The 22,736-nt window shown below is 41.6% G+C and overlaps 1 protein-coding gene across 1 annotated transcript in view; it reads left to right on the forward strand.

Moving 5' to 3' along the window:
- Nucleotides 1-22,736, forward strand: part of LOC124623199 — a 184,211-nt gene that overhangs the window by 37,178 nt on the left and 124,297 nt on the right. The window contains exon 2 of the mRNA XM_047149010.1: nt 8,502-8,690. Within this exon, the coding sequence (XP_047004966.1) occupies nt 8,502-8,690 (189 nt within the window). The remainder of the gene's footprint in view (nt 1-8,501; nt 8,691-22,736) is intronic.

Consider the following 22,736-nt stretch of genomic DNA (forward strand, 5'->3'; position numbering starts at 1 on the left):
GGTGGTAATTTGGGGAAGAAATAAATTTGACACTGCCTTACCAAAAGAAGGGATCTGCTGGTAGATCTCTTCGTGAACCACAAAGAGTAATGGAGTGTTAGGCATGTTATGGAGCCCTTTAGGGTCATGGCTGCCAAGAAGTGGAAGAAAGCCAATGTGCACTCTGTGTGCGTACTGAGTGGAGTCATTCCAGATGTGGAACGGGTCCTCCCGGATGTCATGAAGACCTGAGGGTGCAGCCAACTGCAGGTGGTGGCTCATGTCGATACCAATGATGTGTGAGATTCTCTTTGGTTTCCAGCAGTTGGCAGAAGTGGTAAAGGCTGCCAGTTTTGCTTGTGAGATGAAAGCAGAGCTCACCATTTGCAGCATAGTCGACAGGACTGATTGCGGACCGCTGGTACAGGCCAAGTGGAGGGTCTAGATCAGAGGCTCAGGCAGTTCTGCAACCGTGTAGGCTGCAGATTCATTGACTTGGCTCATAGGGTGGTTGGGTTTCGGGTTCCACTGAATAGGCCAGGAGTCCACTGCACACAGGAGGCGGCTGTGTGGCATGGACTCGGCGGTCTTTTAGGTTGCAGGGTCTAGGGAAAACTCTAAAAGGGCTTCAGTCTCAAAGGGTGCAGGCCAAACACAGAAAGATCATAGATGCAGGAACTATAACAGTTGTTAACTGCCATAGCTGTGTTGGGAAATTACCAGAGCTCCAAGTGCTAATAGAAAGCACTGAAGCTCAAATTGTTATAGGCAATGAAAGGTGAACGTAAGTTCAGCCAAAATTTTTGCAAAGAACATAACTGTATTTTGAAAGGATAGGCTAAACAGGTGATGTTGGCATGTTTGTTGCTGTTAGATGTAGGTTATCTTGTTACGAAATTGAAGTAGATAGTTCCTGTGAGTTAGTATGGGCAGATGTCATTCTTGACAACCGGAATAAAATAATAGATTCCTTTTACTGACTTCCCAATTCAGATGATACAATTGCTGAAACATTCAAAGAAAACTTCAGTTCAATTTCAAATATGTACCCAAATTGTACAATTATACTTTGTGGTGACTTTAATTCACCCTCGATATATTGGCAAAAATAATTGTTTAAATCTGGAGGTACACATAAAACCTCACCCAAAATTGTGCTAAATGCATTCTCTGAAAATTGTTTTGAGCAGTTAGTTTGCGAGGCCATGTGAATAGTAAACGGTTGTGTACACACTTGACCTCTTAGCAACAAATAATCCTGAGCTAATAACAAGCATCAAAATGCACCCAGGTATTAGTGAACACAGGGTTGTCATAGTGAGGATGAATATTGTAACTGCCAAATCCTCCAAAAATAAACTAAAAATATACCTATTCAAAAAAGCAGATAAAAATTCACTTGACACTTTCCTGAAAGACAGTCTCCACTCCTTCCAAATTAACAGTGCCAGTGTAGACCAGATTTAATAAACGACAGAAATAAAACAAAAAGACAGAAACGATCTTCTTTGGTGCACAGAAGGGGTCAGAACACTGTTACAGAAACAAGGTAAAAAACGTGCCAAATTCAAACGGATGCAAAATCTCCAAGATTGGGGATCTTTTACAGAAGCTTGAAATTTAGTGAGGACTTCAATGTGAGATGCTTATAATAGTTTCAACAGCAAAACTTTGCCACGAAACTTGACAGAAAATCGAAAGAGATTCTGGTCATATGTGAAGTATGCTAGCGGCTAGACAGTCAATGCCTTCTTTGTGTGATAGCAATGGAAATACTATAGATGACAGTGCTGCCAAAGCAGAGTTAATAAACACAGACTTCCAAAATTCTTTACCAAAGAACATGAAGGAAATATTCCATAATACAAATCAAGAAGAGCTTCCAACACGAGTAACTTAGAAGCAGATATCCTCAGAGTAGTGAAGCAACTTAAATCACTTAACAAAAGCAAGTCTTCTGGTCCAGACTGTATACCAGTTGGGTTCCTTTCAGAGTGTGGTGATACAATAGTTCCATACTTAACAATTGTGTACATCTCTCAGCGTAAGATCCTTACCCAAAGAGTGGAAAGTTGCACAGGTCACACCAATATTCAAGAAAGGTAGTAGAAGTAATACTCTAAATTACAGACCCATATCATTGACATCGATGTGCAGCAGGATTTTGGAACATTTATTGTGTTAAAACATGAACTATCTCAAAGAGAATGGTCTGTTGACACACTGTCAACATGGATTTAGAAAACATTGTTCTAGTGAAACACAACACTCAGCGATGTGTTGAGTGCTGTTGACACTGTACCACACAAGCAGCTTGTAGTGAAATTGCATGCTTATGGAATACTGTCTCAGTTATATGACTGGATGTGTGATTTCCTGTCAGAGAGGTCACAGTTCAACGTAATTGATGGAAAATCATCCAGTAGAACACATGCGATTTCTTGCGTTTCCCAAGGTTGCTGTTCCTTATCTATATTAACAATTTAGCAGACAATCTGAACAGCCATCTTAGATTGTTCGCAGATGATGCTGTCATTTATTGTCTAGTAAAGTCATCAGAAGATCGAAGAAAATTGCAAAATGATTTAGAAAAGGTATCTCTGTGGAACAAAAATTGGCAATTGACCCTAAATAATGAAATTTGTGAGGTCGTCCCCATCAGTGCAGAAAGGAAGTTAAACTTTGTTTACATGATAAATCAGTCAAGTCTAAAGACCATAAATTCAACTAAGTACCTAGGAATTACAATTAGGAACAGCTTAAAATGGAAGGAACACACAGAAAATTTTGTGGGGAAAGCTAACCAAAGACTGTTTTATTGGCAGGACACTTAGAAAATAACAGATCTACTAAAGAGGCTGCCTTCACTATGCTTGTCTGTCCTCTTAGAATACTGCCATGTGGTGTAGGGTTCTTATCAGACAGGGTTGAGAAAATTCAAAGAAGGGCAGCATGTTTCGTATTATCACGAAATAGGGGAGTGTGTGTCACTGAAATGATACGGGATTTGGGGTGGACATCATTAAAAAAAGGTATTTTTCATTGTGGTGGAATGGTCTCACAAAATTTCAATTACCATCTTCCTCCTCTGAATGTGAAAATATTTTGTGGATGCCGACCTACATGGACAGAAACGACCATCATAATAAAATAAGGAAAACCAGAGCTCGCACGGAAAGATATAGGTGTTCTTTTTTTTCCGCACACTGTACGAGATTGGAATAATAGAAAATTATTGTAGAGGTGGTTCGCCGGCCGGGGTGGCCGAGCGGTTCTAGATGCTACAGTCTTGAACCGCGCGACCGCTACGGTCGCAGGTTTGAATCCTGCCTCGGGCATGGATGTGTGTGATTTCCTTAGGATAGTTAGGTTTCAGTAGTTCTAAGTTCCAGGGGACTGATGACCTCAGAAGTTAAGTCCCATAGTACTCAGAGCCATTTTTGTAAAGGTGGTTCAGTAGTTGTAGTTGTTGTTGTTGTTGTTCAGATATGAAGTGGCTTTCACAGAATACACTGTTGTGGTGAGCTGCATTAAATGAGTAATCAGACTGGAAGGAAGAAGGGTCAATGACAGTGATGACCACCAGCTCTAGTTCAGTTAGTTCACAGTGTGAAATAACAATTGTGGTGACGAGACTTTAAAATCAAACCTTGAGCTTCATATTTCCAGTTGTATCAACTTTGAGGTCATGCCATGGCAAAGCAAAAAAAGAACATCAAGAAGTTTTTGAATTGTTGTACATAGTTAAGGGCATCTACAGTTAAACATGGAATTTGAAGCACACACCATTTGTGGCAACTTCTCACATCATTGAGAGCTGAAGGCTAGGTTAAAACGAAGACTGAAAGGTCTGTGGCCCTACTTGAGATTTGTTCCTGTGACCTCGTAGTAACCAGGCAAGCACTTTACTGGTAGACCCTCAGGCTCGATATGTATATAAGTAGTTCATCTGCATGTCGTGAGTGGTGTAACTCAAGGTGCGCAAATTACTCAGACTATACTGATCCAGTATTTCAGAATGAGGGTACTTAGTAACTTCCCATAAACTGTAGGCATACACGTAATTCCAAATCTTTTCTAAACTTTGTTTTGACACTGTGCCACAAAATAATGAAAGGAAAAATGTTTATTGTGTACTACATTTTTGCTGCTTAAGCTATAAAACTTCAATATGAGACACAATGGTTTAATTTATTACTTATGTGCTACTAACTCTATATGCAACACATTTTGCAGACAATATTGACATATGCCGCTGAACATTCCTCCAAATCGTATCATAAACATTGTGATGCATAGAAAACTAGCTTTTCTTGAATTGAAGGATAGATTATCCGTATTATACTCAACCAGTACCTGATAATGAGAGCACTTAGTGACTTACAACAAATATTTAAACATAAATTTATATGTTTGCTTTTCATTAATCTGTGGTTCAATAAGCTGAAACTATTCAGATGGTGTATAAGTGCATAGAGTTTTTCCATAAGTTTATTGAATGCAACAGGTATGTATAACAGAGACTTTAATCTTCAGTAATATATTCCTGTTCAATATTATTTGATTCCACGACTGTAGGAATCATATGGTTTTGAGATGGAGAACTTGTCAAGCCATGTGCTGAGTACATTTTCATCCAGAAAGGAAGTTCCTGGAAGCTTGTTCGATAGAGTGGGAAAGGTGAAAGTCTGAGGATTAAGATAAGGTGAATAAGGTGGGTGCAGAATGACATCCCAACCGAACTCCTTTATATCGTTTTTCAACAGTAGAGCAGAATGCGGGCAGGCGTTAATATGGAGTAGCATTACTTCACACAGTCTTGCTGGTCGTTGTTCTTGGATAGTGTCTACAAGATGTCTGATTTGTTGACAATAAATGTCAGCAGTGATGGTTACATCTTGGGGAAGCAATTTGTAGTACACCACACCATTGCTGTTCCACCAGCTGCAAAACTTTATCTTTCATGGATGCATGCAGTTCTTTGTACAGAAGGTTGCTGCTTGGTCTGGACTCAGCCATTCATTTCTTTTCCTTCTGTTAGCATAAAGGCAATATTTCTCATCACCAGTAAAATACAGGATAGGAATGGTCAGTGTTGTTCATGAGCCAGTTGACAAGTTAGCAGTGATGCACACACACCTTATTTCTGAACCATCCCCCATTGCCTGCAAGTGTCACATACTACACATTTGCCATTTCTCAAGTAATCTGATGTAGATGATTGTGGATTAATGTGTTTAAATGTTCATCAAACCTCCCTGAATGTAGTCGCTAATGTCAAAATGATCCTCCTTAAAACGAGAACTACACCATGTGATCAAAAGTATCTGGACACCTGACTGAAAATGACTTAAAAGTTCGTGGCGCCCTCCATCGGTAATACTGGAATTCACTGTGGTGTTGGCCCAAACTTAGCCTTGAATACAGCTTCCACTCTCATAGGTATACATTGTCAGATGCTGGAAGGTTTCTTGGGAAACGGCAGGCCATTCTTCACGGAGTGCTGCACTGTGGAGAGGTACCGATGTCGGTTGGTGAAGCCTGGCATGAAGTTGGTGTTCCAAGACATTCCAAAGGATTCAGGCCAGGACTCTGTTAAGGCCAGTCCATTACAGGGATATTATTGTCATCTAACCACTCTGCCACAGGCTGTGCATTATGAGCAGGTGCTCGATCGTGTTGAAAGATGCAGTCACCATCCCCGAATTGCTCTTCAACAGTGGGATGCAAGAAGGTGCTTAAAACATCAACATAGGCCTGTGCTGTGATGGTGCTATGCAAAGCAACAAGGGGTGCAAGCCTCCTCCATGAAAAACACAACCCCACCACACCATACCGCCACAGTCTCCGATTTTTACTGTTGGCACTACACATGCTGGCAGATGACATTCACTGGACATTCTTCATACTCACACCCTCCATCGGATAGCCACAATGTGTATAGTGATTCATCACTCCACACAACATTTTTGCACTCTTCAATTGTCCAACGTTTACACTATGGGAGGTGCCATTTGGGATTTACCGGCATGATGTGTGGCTTATGAGCGGCCGCTCAACCATGAAATCCAAGTTTTCTCACCTCCCACCTAACTGTCATTTTATTTACAGGGGATCCTGATTCCTGTGTGATGGTCTGGATAGATGTCTGCCTATTGCACATTACGACCCTCTTCAAGTGTCGGTGGTCTCTCGTCAGTCAAGCTTTTGTGCTGTATGTGTCCCTTCATGCTTCCACTTCACTATCACATCTGAAACAGTGGACCTAGGGATGTTTAGGAGTGTGGAAATCTTGCTTACAGACATGTGACACAAATGACACCCAATCAGCTGACCACATTCGAAGTCTGGGAGTTCTGCGGAGTGCCCCATTCTGCTCTCTCACGATGTCTAATAACTACTAAGGTCTCAGTAGGTGGCAGCACAATGCACCTAATAGAAAAAAACGTGTGTTTTCGGGGTTATCTGGATAGTTTTGAATATGTGGTGTATTTTCTTGGTGTGCTTTGTCCAATGGCATTATCCTTATACATGGTGTAAATGTTTCTGGTTGCCTCCTTGCTGTTATCCCCCTAATGAACTCTCAGAAGAATGTCAGAAGTGTTCAGATTTCTCATTTTGAACTCTGTTTTCTAGTGTCTAAAGCTCCACTCATTGTCTCCAAATCACAATATGTAAATTTATGTAAATTCAAACAGCAACAGTGAACAACACACAAAAAATGAGAATCTATTAACAAACCCATAGCAACCATAATACCAACATGCAGAACATAAACACTATGAACTTATGCACCAACCTAATCATAAAACCATCATAATTAGGGTTTTGCATTTTCAGCCATGAAGTTTTTATGTCAAATACTTAACGCATCATCATTTGTAAAGTTAGCAGATGTTTAAACCTTTTTTATACGTAGTTTGATTCTTTAAAGAATTGTGCAGTTGGAGGGGGTAGGTGTTACTTGTTCATAACTGGTCATGTCTCAGTTTGCGTACACACACACACACACACACACACACATACACACACACACAGGGTTTCAGAATGTCGTACTCACAGGAATGTAAAATAGAACTCTTACTTTCCTAGTTCACAACAAAATTTATTTGGTTTAAAGTCCAGATCCACACTAATATTGTAAATGCGAAAGTAACTCTGTCTCACTTTCATGGCTAAACTACTGATAAACAGATTTTGGTGAAATTTGGTGTGGTGTTAGGTTGAACCCTGAGGAAGATTATATGCTACAATCCAACAGTAAGCACAGGAATTATGCCCAAAAAACATAAGTCCAATTTTACAAATAAATGAAATGGAATCCAAATTCAGAAGAATAAGAATTGCTGTTGCAGTGGCCTCCTCTGGAATAGCTGCATCATTACTCAGTGGTAACTGAACATTGCATTCAGTACTTAAGCTGCCATTGAACGTAGCTCATGAAGAAACAATTATTTATAACATCAATAAAAAAAACTGTTATTGCCAGGAGATGTTGCAATAGTGTAAGATGTTAGTTTGGGACAAATGTACAGTGTCCTCCACAAGAGTAACTGAAGCATTAAATCGTACTGTGCAAGATATTAAAATCATTAGCTCATAATACATCCATCCCTCCTACACTAATTTGGTTGCTTTTAGACACACTCTGTCTGTAATAACTAAAGGCACACTGGCAGCTGAAGTAAATGCAAGTTTAAAGGCATCTTCTTTATGGCAATATGTCAGAAAATTTCCACACAGAACTGCACAATGACACACAATCTGGACAATATGCAGATGCTCTTCTGAGAATCAGCAAAGATCTTAGTGATGGTACGATTACATCGTGAACTCTGTAATATTGTTCACTGTACTGAAGAGTAGGTGAGCAAAGATTGTCCTTAACTGCAAGTATATATGGGAAGTAAAGAATGGTTGCGTGAAAGGGCAAGTTTTGCACTGCCTAATGAACAGATAAATGAAAAAGTAATGCCGCAAGTAGGAGGAGATACTACAGAATGTATCTCTGTCAATAATAATACAGACACTGAACAAGTCACCTCTTATGCTATAGAGTTTATTAAGTCTTAGGAATTGTCAGGTGTGATTTTTCATAAACTGAGGTGTTGCAGTCCTGTTAATGAGAAATCTTGATGTGACCAGTTTGCGTAACTATATGTGCTTATAAATTGCACATCTGTACCAAAATATTGTTAGGGCTACTATAATAAGCATTCAGCTAAAGGAGAAAGTATTTTGATTACACTTTTCCCCATTGTACTGATGGAGTTGCCTTTTCAGTTCAAAAGATTGCAATTCCCGCTCAAAATTGCTTTCGGAATGACCGTAAATAAAGCCCAAGGGCAAACATTCAAAGTTGCTGGTGTGCATTTAGAAAAAAAGTGTCCAAAATCAATGTGTCACACATTCTGGCCTCACCTCATGAGTAGGATAAAATGCCACAAGTGAATATTACCACTTCACATGCATTTGTGCATGAATCTGGCAATATCCTCTAACTACATTCCTCTGTTACACAGGTGCATCGTTCCTGTGCTCAGGTGGCATGCCAACATGTTGGAATATCTCTATCTGTCGTATTATGATATTGATGAAATTGAAGCTATGGTAGCATTCCATGTACTGGGGAAGCTTCACAACCTGCGGGTACTGTGCTTGACTGCTGGGCACAAGCCAGTGCCTCATCATCTGATTGCTCTGCCATTCAGGTGAGTAGTGACAACTGTCAGCTGAGTTTCAAACTGTTTTCTGCATTTGGACCTGTGTGATCAGCATCCATATCATTGTATAGTAAGTTTTTATAAACTGCAATCCATTCAGTACATCAGAAATCTTCTGAGAGACTTATTAATAGTTTGAATTATTATTTTCTGGGGTCTGTGTACTCAATTTTGTAATTTTGTTGAAAGTTAAAGTGTGATCATACCCAGTGTCAGTCACATCACAGTAAAACTTACTTGTTTCTGTATCTAGTCCTGTTGCACAGTTTTTCTTTGTGTTTAATGTAGTTGCACGTGTGCATAAGGGACATAATAATGTGTCTAAAATAGAATGTAGAGGATCATAAAGACCAATTTCAATAAAATGTAAGTAGTGGGTAAGAGGAGAGAATGGGCAGAGGCAAAGGGATTTGGCCTACATTAAAGTAATATATGTATGAAATGAGGCATGAAATGTTTCTAGCTACCTAGTTTAGGCTACTTTTCAGAGTTGCCCACCAACCTATTTCCAGCTACTACAATTAAGGTCAAAAGACGCATGTAGGTACTGTGTATAAGAGACTTTTTTTTAGAAGTTTTCACAGGATAATAAATAAGAAAACATATCCTTGTATAAAATCTTGATTGATTTATGCATTAACATTTTCACTCGGAAAACAACTATTTCTTTACCTTTGTTTGGTGTGGCTTTAATAGTACCCAGATTAGTTTTTAACTTTTATTATAAATCTGTGTCCAGATCATTTAGTTCATTTTCCAGCCAATTATTCGATAAATAAAAGGCAGGCATGTTCTTGACTTTGAATATTCATCTAATTTTTTTCTTATCAATTATCTTCTTCATCCCATTAACAAGTAACTCCATTTGTTCTTGCAATTCTTCTAGCACAGAGCATTTGGGGATTTTAGTTTTGCATTTTATTCCCAACATTATACCCTTATTACATAGTTCCACTCTTCTCCTCCACAGGCTTGCAGAATTTCCTTGTTGAACCTTAAGTTCACAACTTTTGTAAACAACTGACCATTATTCCATTGGTTTTGAACTCTGCAAATGACACAGTCTCCAGTTCACCACATTTAGTTACAAATGTTTATAGAAGTTTATAAACAAATTTTTTTGTGTACCTCTAGCATAGTAAACCACCTCAATTGCATCATTTTCTGTGAGTACTCCAATGTGTAGTCACTTTCTATAGGTATTTACAGAAAATGCTGATATCTTGAGTTCCCCAGTCATATACAAATCTTCGATACACTGTGATGAAAGTAATTTGTAAGCCTTTCTTGCACATCTGCAGTGGCCTGTTCTTTTTTCAGTATCAGTTTACAGTCTTCATTGTAGTAGTTATTTTTGTCAATACACATAACTGCCCTTAAAGGATTAAGTAGTTCTAAGTTCTAGGGGACTGATGATCTCAGATGATAAGTCCCATGATGCTTAGAGCTATTTTTTTGCTTCTAGGCTAGTCAGTCTTCACATTTTGTAGCAGCCCTTGTAGACAAATTGTGCAACACTGTTCAATACAACACAGCAGCTCTTTTGACAGCTCTTCAGTAGTTCACATCATATACACTGAAGAGCCAAACAAACTGGTATACTTGCCTAATAACATGTAGGCCACCCAAGAGCATGGAGAAGTGTTGTAACATGACGCGGCATGGACTTGACTAATGTCTGAAGTAGTGCTGTAGGTAATTGATACCATGAATCCTGCAGGCATGTCCATAAATTCCCAAGAGTACAAGGAGGTGGAGATATCTTCTGAACAGCAAGTTGCAAGGCATCCCAGATAAGCTCAATAATGTTCATGTCTTGGAGTCTGCTGGCTAGCGGAAGTCTTTAAACTCAGAAGAGTGTTCCTGGAGCCACTCCGCAGCAATTCTGTATGTGTAGGGTGTCACATTGTCCTGCTGGAGTTGCCAAAGTTTGTTGGAATGCACAATGGACATGAATGGATGTAGGTGATCAGACAGGATGCTTACGTATGTGTCACCTGTCAGTTGTATCTACACTCCTGGAAATGGAAAAAAGAACACATTGACACCGGTGTGTCAGACCCACCATACTTGCTCCGGACACTGCGAGAGGGCTGTACAAGCAATGATCACACGCACGGGTCAGCGGACACACCAGGAACCGCGGTGTTGGCCGTCGAATGGCACTAGCTGCGCAGCATTTGTGCACCGCCGCCGTCAGTGTCAGCCAGTTTGCCGTGGCATACGGAGCTCCATCGCAGTCTTTAACACTGGTAGCATGCCGCGACAGCGTGTACGTGAACCGTATGTGCAGTTGACGGACTTTGAGCGAGGGCGTATAGTGGGCATGCGGGAGGCCGGGTGGACGTACCGCCGAATTGCTCAACACGTGGGGCGTGAGGTCTCCACAGTACATCGATGTTGTTGCCAGTGGTCGGCGGAAGGTGCACGTGCCCGTCGACCTGGGACCGGACCGCAGCGACGCACGGATGCACGCCAAGACCGTAGGATCCTACGCAGTGCCGTAGGGGACCGCACCGCCACTTCCCAGCAAATTAGGGACACTGTTGCTCCTGGGGTATCGGCGAAGACCATTCGCAACCGTCTCCATGAAGCTGGGCTACTGTCCCGCACACCGTTAGGCCGTCTTCCGCTCACGCCCCAACATCGTGCAGCCCGCCTCCAGTGGTGTCGCGACAGGCGTGAATGGAGGGACGAATGGAGACGTGTCGTCTTCAGCGATGAGAGTCGCTTCTGCCTTGGTGCCAATGATGGTCGTATGCGTGTTTGGCGCCGTGCAGGTGAGCGCCACAATCAGGACTGCATACGACCGAGGCACACAGGGCCAACACCCGGCATCATGGTGTGGGGAGCGATCTCCTACACTGGCCGTACACCACTGGTGATCGTCGAGGGGACACTGAATAGTGCACGGTACATCCAAACCGTCATCGAACCCATCGTTCTACCATTCCTAGACCGGCAAGGGAACTTGCTGTTCCAACAGGACAATGCACGTCCGCATGTATCCCGTGCCACCCAACGTGCTCTAGAAGGTGTAAGTCAACTACCCTGGCCAGCAAGATCTCCGGATCTGTCCCCCATTGAGCATGTTTGGGACTGGATGAAGCGTCGTCTCACGCGGTCTTGCACGTCCAGCACGAACGCTGGTCCAACTGAGGCGCCAGGTGGAAATGGCATGGCAAGCCGTTCCACAGGACTACATCCAGCATCTCTACGATTGTCTCCATGGGAGAATAGCAGCCTGCATTGCTGCGAAAGGTGGATATATACTGTACTAGTGCCGACGTTGTGCATGCTCTGTTGCCTGTGTCTATGTGCCTGTGGGTCTGTCAGTGTGATCATGTGATGTATCTGACCCCAGGAATGTGTCAATAAAGTTTCCCCTTCCTGGGACAATGAATTCACGGTGTTCTTATTTCAATTTCCAGGAGTGTATATGCATTAGAAGTCGAATATCACTCTAAGTGCACATGCCCCACACCATTACAGAGCCTCCACCAGCTTGAGCAGTTCTCTGCTGACATGCAAGACCCATGGATTCATGAGGTTCGGTTCATACCCGTACATATCCATCTGCTTGATACAATTTGAAATAAGACTCATCTGACCAGGCGACATAGTTCCAGTTATAAACAGTCCAATGTTGGTGTTCACAGGCTCAGGTGAGGCATAAAGCTTTGTGTAGTGCAGTCATCAAGTGTACACAAGTGGGCCTTCAACTCCGAAAGCCCGTACCGATGATCTTTCGTTGAATTGTTTGCATGCTGGCACAGCATTGAAGTCTTCAGAAATTTGTAGAAAGATTGCACTCCATCACGTTGAATGATTCTCTTCAGGCATCATTCCTGCAGGATCTTTTTCTGGCTACAGTGATGTCAGAGATTTGATGTTTTACCAGATTCCTGATATTCACGGTGCACTAACGAAATGGTGGCACAGGAAAATCCCCACTTCATCGCTATCTTGGAGATTCTGTGCCCCATCACTCATGTGCCAACTATAACATCACATGCAGACTCACTCAAATCTTGATAACCTGCCATTGTAGCAATCAAACAACTGTGCCAGGCTCTTTCTGTCTTATATAGGTGTTGCGGACAGCAGCGCCATATTGTTTGCATATATCTGTATTTGAATATGCATACCTATACCAGGTTCTTTGGCACTTCATTAGAAATATGATTGTCACTGACAAGGGGGAGGCCTCAGACATGACAAACAGATTCGGCGGATATTTGGCAGAGCTATGTTCCGTACAATGTAAAATGAAATATTCTTAAAAAGTGCTGGTGGCGTGATGACCAAGGTATTTGCTGGGAATCGGAGAACCTCAGGAGCTCAGTTCCCAAAAGTGTTCTGTACTTTTATTGTTTTCTGTATCAAAATAGGTAGGAATAGCAGGGTTGATAATGTAAGTAAATCAAAATAATAATAATAATAATAATAATAATAATAATAAAAGGTACACAAATAAATTTCTCAAATGACTCGGATTAGTCAAGAACTAGAATTTTAAAAGTCATTGTCTGAAACAAATTCTGATGAAGGTTGCTGTGAAAACAAGCATTAAAGTCACATTGTTACATAAGGGGAATAAGCAAACCTTTGTCACAGTTAGTAGCAAATGTGAAATAATGCTTTCATATATGGCACAATATTACATCACAGTGTATAGAAAATTGTTGCCTAAAGTTTTCCTGTATCTACAAGAAACTGATTACTAATTTGCTCCTCGGGATATAGAAAAGGTCAGTCGATTGACTGCTCAATTATCTATGGATCCCATTAATTTTGAGTTGACTGTGTATCATTAGGTGTGTGTTTTTCAAAAAGTGTGGGGGGTGGGGGCAGGTGTTGCTCAGCCAAAAGATATTTGGCTTTCTTTTTAGGTTGTACAGAAGCAACCTGCCAAATATGAGCCAAACTGGTTAACCACGTCTGCGGCCTTTTCGTTGTTAGTGCAACGGAACACATTGTAAATACTGTTTGTTGGCATTTAAAATGTGCAAGGCATTCTTCCACAGGGTCAAACATACAATCAGTTCTTTACAAATTGTCGCTTACAATCTGGTAATAGCATGCTCTTTTGCTAAGGAGGACGGGTCATTGTGTCCAAACGTTTCTAGGCACTTCAGTTTGGATCCGTGCTGCTGCTATGGCCGCAGGTTCGAATCCTGCCTCGGACATGGATGTGTGTGATGTCCTTAGGTTAGTTAGGTTTTGGTAGTTCTAAGTCTAGGGGACTGATGACCTCAGATGTTAAGTCCCATAATACTTAGAGCCATTTGAACCATTTTTTGCTAAGGAGGACGTAAAAATTTCCCATAGATGCATATCACCACATTTTATAAAATTGATATCTTTGCTCAGTCCTGGGCTTGTAATTCAGCCTTTAAGTTTGTTATATATTTATATTTAACAACTGGAGCTTATCCATGGTAAACAGTATTTTCTAACTGTCTTATTGTTGCTCAGCCATATTGCTGCTACTCCAGTTGTCTCTGTGCATGCAAAAGTTATTGTGATGTTAGGTAATCACATGTTTCCATTTTTGTCAAAAATCCCAGCAATTTTGTGTTTTATATCACATTCTGTAGTGTAAAATCATCTGCACATGGCTGCTGCAGTATCCTAGGTGGCTCATCCATCATTACAACCATTTTAATGTCAGCCAGTTCCCGTGTGTATGAGGTAGCCAAAGAACTTTATTTTCTTGAAATTGTTACCAGTGGTTCCTGGCCAATTTTTTCCAATATTTCTCTTGCTGTAACATTTTTGTTCCCTTGTAGGGGAAATGGTAGTTCTGCCTGGATGATGTTACTTGCAGAGGTGAACTTGGGGAATTTTCTGAGTAAATAACTGTTAAATACCTTCTTTAACGTTACAGAAATTACCTCCTGTGATTACAGTTGGCCATCCAATTGATCACAGACTATAACCACCATAATGTTGTCACAAAACTGTTCTGTAATGGACATAAGCACATTTACAGGCTGCAGGGTGGGTGCTGATATCTGTGGCTGCTGCCGCAGCATGGTGTTGACCTCCATGGGCACCATTGTGAACGGTGCCAGCCACAACTGGTGTACAAGCAGAGGTGACCGCTGGTGCAGACCCCAGCAGTACGCTGGCTCTGTGAGGAAAAAAATTCTGGAACAGAATCACTGTCACATGCGGAACCACACAACAGCAGGTTGTGGTGACACTGGTGCGGCCCAATGGAACCTTGTAAGATATAAGAACTACGATCAGGAGCTTTTGTAATGCCACCATGCACCCAGCATTGCTTGTTGCCAGATACTTCACAGCATACTTCATCCTGTGGCTGAAAATTTGACCAGGTGGAATGTAATATTTCCATGGTGGCTGCAGAAGATGTAACAGGATATAGTGTCTACAACTGTGTAATAATTCTGCTGGTGACTTCTTGTCATGTGGCAGGGTGTGGTGGGACGACAGGCTTGCTCCGGTGTGTGGGAGGAATGGTGTTTCTCCATGTGACTTTTGAACATCTGAATGAACTGTACAGCTTCACTATTAGACCGAAACTGGAAAAATGCAGCAGTCATGGCGGATGACATTGACAGCACAAAACTTGAAAATTGGTTGACATGAATTCTGGTCCATTTTCTGAGACAATTTACTCAGGATGACCTTCAGTACAGAAAACAGAAGACAAAGCTGATACCATACTCAAGGTAGTGATGGATGTGATGGGGACAACAAAAGGGAGTTGTATGCATCTACCACCAAACACAATCATACATTTCAGAAGGGACCCACGAAATCTGTATGGATGCATTGCCATAGCCTGGACGGACGTGGCCACTCAAAAAAGAAATGCAATGGAGCTGATTGATGCTCCGCACTCACTTTGCGGTAAAAGGTCATTTGCGCAATCTGGATGTCCATCCCTTGCGAAGTATAATGATGTCTTGCAAGTTACTTCATGCAAACTATGACTCAAATGAGCCTGATTCAATAAATACAAAGCTTCCCAATGCAGGGAGTGAAGAGTGCTTCAGTAGTTAGGTTTTTGAATATCTGTGTATTATGAGATGCAGTTACTGCATTTTCATCGGGGTCTGCAGTAGATTTCCGTAGCATGAGTCAATAGTCATTTGTTTGCTTGTTTTGAAAACTAGTGACCACTTGTTAGTCAGGCAGTCAGTCAGTTAGTCAGGCAGTAGTAGCCGACTGAGACTTATGCAGCAACAGGGAAGTACCTGCTTTTGTGACATTTAGACATTTATGAGTTACTAAGCAGGAGTGAATTTTATTATATCATCTGTGTACGTTAGTAGTTTAGTTTCCTGAGTTTCTGTGCGTAAAATTAATATCAAATAGCCACAGTTCTCGCGTTTTTGTTTGCTTCGGAAAGTAAACTGATTTCGTGAGATATTACAAGTTCCTAATCAGGGGCGAATTATTTAGTTTCACCGAGTGCTTCGGTAGTTAGGTTTTTGAATGTCTGCGTATTATTAGACGCAGTTCCTGCATTTTCGTCAGGGTCTACAGTAGAGTTGCGCAGCATGTGCCGATAGTCCGCATAATTGCATAATTTAGTTTTCCATGGCTTTAGTATGGCCAGGGACTGCAATTGTTGTGTGCGGATGTGAGCCGAGATGGTGACACTTTGCTCTCAGCTTCAGGCTGTCACAGCTTTGGTAACACAGCTTGGGGCTGCCATGGGTGGGCACCACTATTGTGGGCTGGCCGTGGTGATCCAATGAACATCCAGCACGTCCGAGTCTTTCCCGGTCCTCCCTGGTGGCCAACCCAGTTGCTGGTCGCACTGAGGTGGACCCCTCACCTGTGGTTGAGTGGGATATCGCCCCGGGGCGAAGCAGACACCGACAGACCTGTCCAGCGGCCACATGTAAGGCCTCCTTGGTCTGTCTGACAAACAGGTTCCAGGTGTTGTCTGTGGCTGACACTGTCACCGAGCCACATGCTGTCGCCTGTACTGTTTCAGAGGAAACCACTCAGCCTGAAAGATCCGGGCAGTCAAGGAGGGTGGGATTATTAGTAGTTGGGAGCTCCAACATTAGGTGTGTTATGGGGCCCCTTAGGGACTTGGCTGACAAGAAAGGAAAGAAAACCCATGTTCACTCGGTGTGCATACCGAGAGGAGTCATTCCAGATGTGGAAAGCGTCCTCCCAGATGCTATGAAGAGCACAGGGTGCAGCCAGCTGCAGGATGTTGCTCACGTCGGTACCAATGACGTGTGTCACTTTGGATCAGAAGAGATTCTCTCTGGTTTTGGGCGAATAACAGAAGTGGTAAAGGCTGCCAGTCTTGCTTGCAAGATGAAAGCAGAGCTGACCATTTGCAGCATAGTCGACAGGACTGATTGCGGACCTCTGGTACAGAGCCGAGTGGAGGGTCTGAATTAGAGGCTCAGACGGTTCTGCGACTGTGTAGGCTGCAGAGTACTCCACTTGCGCCAAAAGGTGGTTGGGTTTCCAGTTCCACTGAATAGGTCAAGTGTCCAATGTACGCAGGATGCAGTTACACTGGTAGCTGGGGCTGTGTGGCATGGACTGGGCAGTTTTTTAGGTTAGAGAGTCTAGAGAAAACACAAGAAGGGCTTCAGTCACAAAGGGTGCAGGCTGAACACAGGAAAAACTTAGATACAGTAACCATTGATATAACAGTTGCAAATTGTCGTAGCTGTGTTGGGAAGGTACCAGAGCTCCAAACGCTAATAGAAAGCACTGATGCTGAAATTGTTGTAAGCACTGAAAGGTGGCTAAAGCCGGATATAAGCTTAACTGGAATTTTTGCAAAGAACCTAATGGTGTTCTGAAAGGATAAGCTAAACATGGTTGGCAGTGGTGTGTTTGTTGCAGTTAGAAGTAGTTTCACTTGTCATGAAATTGAAGTAGATACTTCCTGTGAGTTATTATGGGCAGAGGTCATTGTTGGCAACCTGAATAAAATAATAATAGGATCCTTTTACCGACCTCCCAATTCAGATGATACAGTTACTGAAAGGTTCAAAGAGAGCTTTAGGTTAATTTCAAACATGTACCTGACTCGTACATTAATAGTTTGTGGCAACTTTAATTTACCCTCAATACATTGGTGAAAATACATGTTTAATTCCGGAGGTACACATAAAATATCATCTGAATTTGCGCTAACTGCATTTCCTGATAATTATTTCGAGCAGTTAGTTCATGAGCCCACACAAATTGTAAACGGTTGTGAAAACACACTTGACCTCTTAGCAACAAATAATCCTTGAGTTAATAACGAGCATCAAAACCGATACAGGGATTAGTGAACACAGGTTTGTCGTAGCAAGATTGAATATTGTAATCCCAAAATCCTCCAAAAATATACCTGTTCAAAAAAGTAGATAAAAATTCACTTCCGAGCGGTCTAAGGTGCTGCAGTCATGGACTGTGCGGCTGGTCCCGGCAGAGGTTTGAGTCCTCCCTCGGGCGTGGTTGTGTGTGTTTGTCCTTAGGATAATTTAGGTTAAGTAGTGTGTAAGCTTAGGGACTGATGACCTTAGCAGTTAAGTCCCATAAGATTTCACACACATTTTGAACAAAATTTCACTTGGCACCTTTTTGAGGCACAATCTCCATTCATTCAAAATTAATAGTATAAGTGTAGACCAGATGTGGCTTGAATTCAAAGAAATAGTGTCGGCAGCAATTGAGAGATTTCTACCAAATAAATTAACAAACGATGGAGCTGATCCACCTTGGTACACAAAACGGGTTAGAACACAGTTGCAGAAACAATGAAACAAACATGCCAAATTTAAACAGATGCAAAATGCCCAAGAGTGGCTATCTTTTACAGAAGTTTGAAATTCAGCATGAACTTCAATGTGATTTCCACAGTGAAACTTTGTCTCGAAACCTGGCAGAAAATCCAAAGAGATTCTGGTTGTATGTGAAGTTTGTTAGCGGCAAGAAACAATAAATGCCTTCTCTGCACGATAGCAATGGAGATGCTATCGAAGACAGTTCTGCCAAAGCAGAGTTACCAAACACAGCCTTCCAAAATGCCTTCACAAAAGAAGATGAAGTCAATATACCAGAATTCAAATCGAGAACAACTGACAACATGAGTAATGTAGAAGTAAATACCCTCGGAGTAGTGAAGCAACTTAAATCCCTTAATAAAAGCAAGTCTTCTGGTCCAGACTGTATACCAATTAGGTTTCTTTCGGAGTATGCTGATGCATTAAATCCATACTTAACAATCCTATACAACCGTTCGCTCGACAAACGATCCATACCCAAAGACTGGAAAGTTGCTCAGGTCACACCAATATTCAAGAACGGTAGTAGGAGTAATCCACTAAATTACAGGCCCATATTGTTAACGTTGATATGCAGCAGGATTTTGGAACATCTATTGTGTTCAAACATTATGAATTTCCTCGAAGAAAATGGTCCAACATGGGTTTAGAAAACATCATTCTTGTGAAACCCAACTAGCTATTTATTCATATGAAGTGAAGTGTTGAGTTCTATTGACAAGGGATTTCAGATCAATTCCGTATTTCCGGATTTCCGGAAGGCTTTTGACATTGTACAACACAAGCGGCTCATAGTGAAATTGCGTGCTTATGGAATATTGTCTCAGTTATGTGACTGGATTTGTGATTTTCTGTCAAAGAGGTCACAGTTCATAGTAATTGACGGAAAGTCATTGAGTAAAACAGAATTGATTTATGGCATTCCCCAAGGTAATGTTATAGGCCCTTTGCTGTTCCTTATCTACACTCCTGGAAATTGAAATAAGAACACCGTGAATTCATTGTCCCAGGAAGGGGAAACTTTATTGACACATTCCTGGGGTCAGATACATCACATGATCACACTGACAGAACCACAGGCACATAGACACAGGCAACAGAGCATGCACAATGTCGGCACTAGTACAGTGTATATCCACCTTTCGCAGCAATGCAGGCTGCTATTCTCCCATGGAGACGATCGTAGAGATGCTGGATGTAGTCCTGTGGAACGGCTTGCCATGCCATTTCCACCTGGCACCTCAGTTGGACCAGCGTTCGTGCTGGACGTGCAGACCGCGTGAGACGACGCTTCATCCAGTCCCAAACATGCTCAATGGGGGACAGATCCGGAGATCTTGCTGGCCAGTGTAGTTGACTTACACCTTCTAGAGCACGTTGGGTGGCACGGGATACATGCGGACGTGCATTGTCCTGTTGGAACAGCAAGTTCCCTTGCCGGTCTAGGAATGGTAGAACGATGGGTTCGATGACGGTTTGGATGTACTGTGCACTATTCAGTGTCCCCTCTACGATCACCAGTGGTGTACGGCCAGGTAGGACTGATGGAGTACATTGAAAAAGTTCAAAGAAGGGCAGCACATTTTGTATTATCGCGAAATATGGGAGAGTGTTTCACAGAAATGATAGAGGATTTGGGCTGGACATCATTAAAAGGAAGGCGTTTTTCGTTGCAACAGAATCTTCTCACGAAATTCCAATCACCAACTGTCTCCTCTGAATGCGTAAATATTTTGTTGACGCTGACCTACATAGGGATAAAATAAGGGAAATCAGAGCTCTTGCAGAAAGATATGGTGTTCATTCTTTCCGTGCGCTATATGAGATTGGAATAATAGAGAACCCTCTGCCAGGCATTTAAATGTGATTTGCAAAGTGTAGATGTAGATGAGTTGCAACACACACAGTCATTTGTTGTAAGCAGCAGCACAACAGCTGACCACACAGAGTGTGCATGATGATGAAAAACGTAGCAATGCTTCACTGGGTGGAGAATTCTTTTCAAACTACTATGCCACCCATGTCCCAAAACAATCAGAAAATTTTGAAAACTTTAAAAGTCGTGAGCATCAATTTCAAAACATTATTCCTCAGATGAATCAAATGCTGCATTGGTACCAACTGGTAACAGGGACAAGAACTCAGCATTTAAATGTTGTGCAGTAGCCTGTACAACTCCTCCTACTAATAATTAGACCATATCTGAGCCCAACATTGCACTGTGTGAGGAGGTACAGGCTTAAAAGGATTGAACAAGTCCACGAAAGGCTGATGACCTGCAATAAAATAAAACTTCTGGCCTTATAAATATTGGTGGAACTTGATAACACCATAGATTGTGGTGAGTGCCTCCTTTTCAGACTGACTGTACTCACACCATGTTTGTTAAGTTTTCAAGGCAAAAGCAGTAGGTCTATTTGAAGAAACAGTTCCATAGTAGAGAACAGCTCCGATTCTGTAAGTAGATGGATCCACAGCTAACTCAACAGGTTTTGTTGGATTAAAATTAATTGAATGACAATGACTTAAAATGCATCCTTTAATAGCTGAAATGTGTCCTGACATTCTTGGGACCACAAAAAAGAAACATTTTACTGGTACAGCTAGTTCAGTGGAGCACCAGTTTTGCACAGCATTAGTGAAGAAATTTTTCTAGGTAAACTACCTCATGACAGCTCAAAGTTAAATGTTACGGGGTGCTGGCAAATCTTTTATTACATGCAAATGTGAAGTAGCATGATGAATTCCCTGTGTATTTATTGTGTGTTCTAAATATTCATTTTCTTCTTGGAGTAAGTAGCACTTTTCCTTGTTGCACTCTAAACCACTGGGCCAAATAACTTTTAACAGTCAAAATTTGTCAAATGTTCAACAGGTGTACACTCTGTGACCACAATATCATCCAAATACAAGAAGGGAGCCTTTGCTGTTAATAGTTCTACGAACTGCAGAAAAATAGCATGAGCTGAAGCACTTCCGAAGGTCTTTGAAAGTGCAACAAACCCAGTTGAGTGTTTATTACAAAATATTGCTTGGACTGCTCATCCAGCAGTGACGCAAGTATGCCTAAAGTAAATCAGTCTTGGTAAAGAATTTTCCCTGTCCCAGTGTTTCTATTAATTCCTCCTGTGATGGAAGAGGATAAGAATCCACAATGGTTTTTTGATTTACTATTGCTTTAAAGACACTACACAAATGTAAACCTCCTGATGGCTTTTTGAGAATTACGGAGGGCAATGCCGATTGACTTGCAGAAACAGGCTATATAACACTAGTGTCATTTCATCTTTGCAGTTCCTAGTAGACAACAGCAGAAGTTCCACAAGGCTCTTTGTGGTACTAGCTTGTTCCTTTCTTTCATTGTGAACTGGGATAAAAAGCTTCTACTAGCATTGTGTCATTCAGTTTAAAATTTTGGTCCCCTGCTTTAAAATTACATTCTTGTACCTGACATGCTGTTTTTTTGTTTCAGATCCCTTTCTACGTTTTCTTTTGATGTTCTGCTTGTTGGTTTAGATGCCTTCTTATATTTTCTTGCAAGTTGTTATTAATTACTTCCTTTATATTTTTAATAAACCAGTAAAAATGTATTGATTGACCAGGAGACCCCATCTGGGGTTGTTCGGCCACCTAGTGCGTGTCGTTTTATTTGAAGCCACTTTGGTGACTTGTTTGTCTGTGATGAGGACAAACAACACCCAGCCCCAAGTGGACACTGCCCCCCCCCCCCCTCCCCCGCTGCATGATAGTCAGCATTGCTGACCACTCAGCTATGGAGGTGGACACAGGTTTAAAAAAATCCTCCCTGTTAAACTTAGGCTGTAAAAGACTACAAAGTATCTGAACATAAATTTTGTCCTCAGTGATATCACATCATCAGCTTAGACTGGTTGCTTAAAGGGCAGGAGGGCAGGAGATCCCACTTCTGCTGTGGACTTACTCAGTCACGACCTGATTTTTCCTTACACAGTCTTCATTATGTAATCCTTGGGCTTCAACAGCCACATTCTTGTTTATTGTGAGATACACCATATATGATTTTTGGTGCTCTCCACAAGAAAATACTATCTGGGCCCTGATTTGGGGTATGAAGAGACTTTCTCTCTCCATTCAGAAATTCCATTAAGTAATCCAATAATTTTTAATATATTCAATACATATGTCACTTAGCATGCCTCACCCCTCACTAGTCTTGCTACCAAGAACTGCCTCTCATGTAGCTAATAACAATAAACTTACATAGCTT

The sequence above is a fragment of the Schistocerca americana genome, chromosome 7 (assembly GCF_021461395.2).
Source record: "Schistocerca americana isolate TAMUIC-IGC-003095 chromosome 7, iqSchAmer2.1, whole genome shotgun sequence".
In the NCBI taxonomy this organism is placed as follows: Eukaryota; Metazoa; Arthropoda; class Insecta; order Orthoptera; family Acrididae; genus Schistocerca; species Schistocerca americana.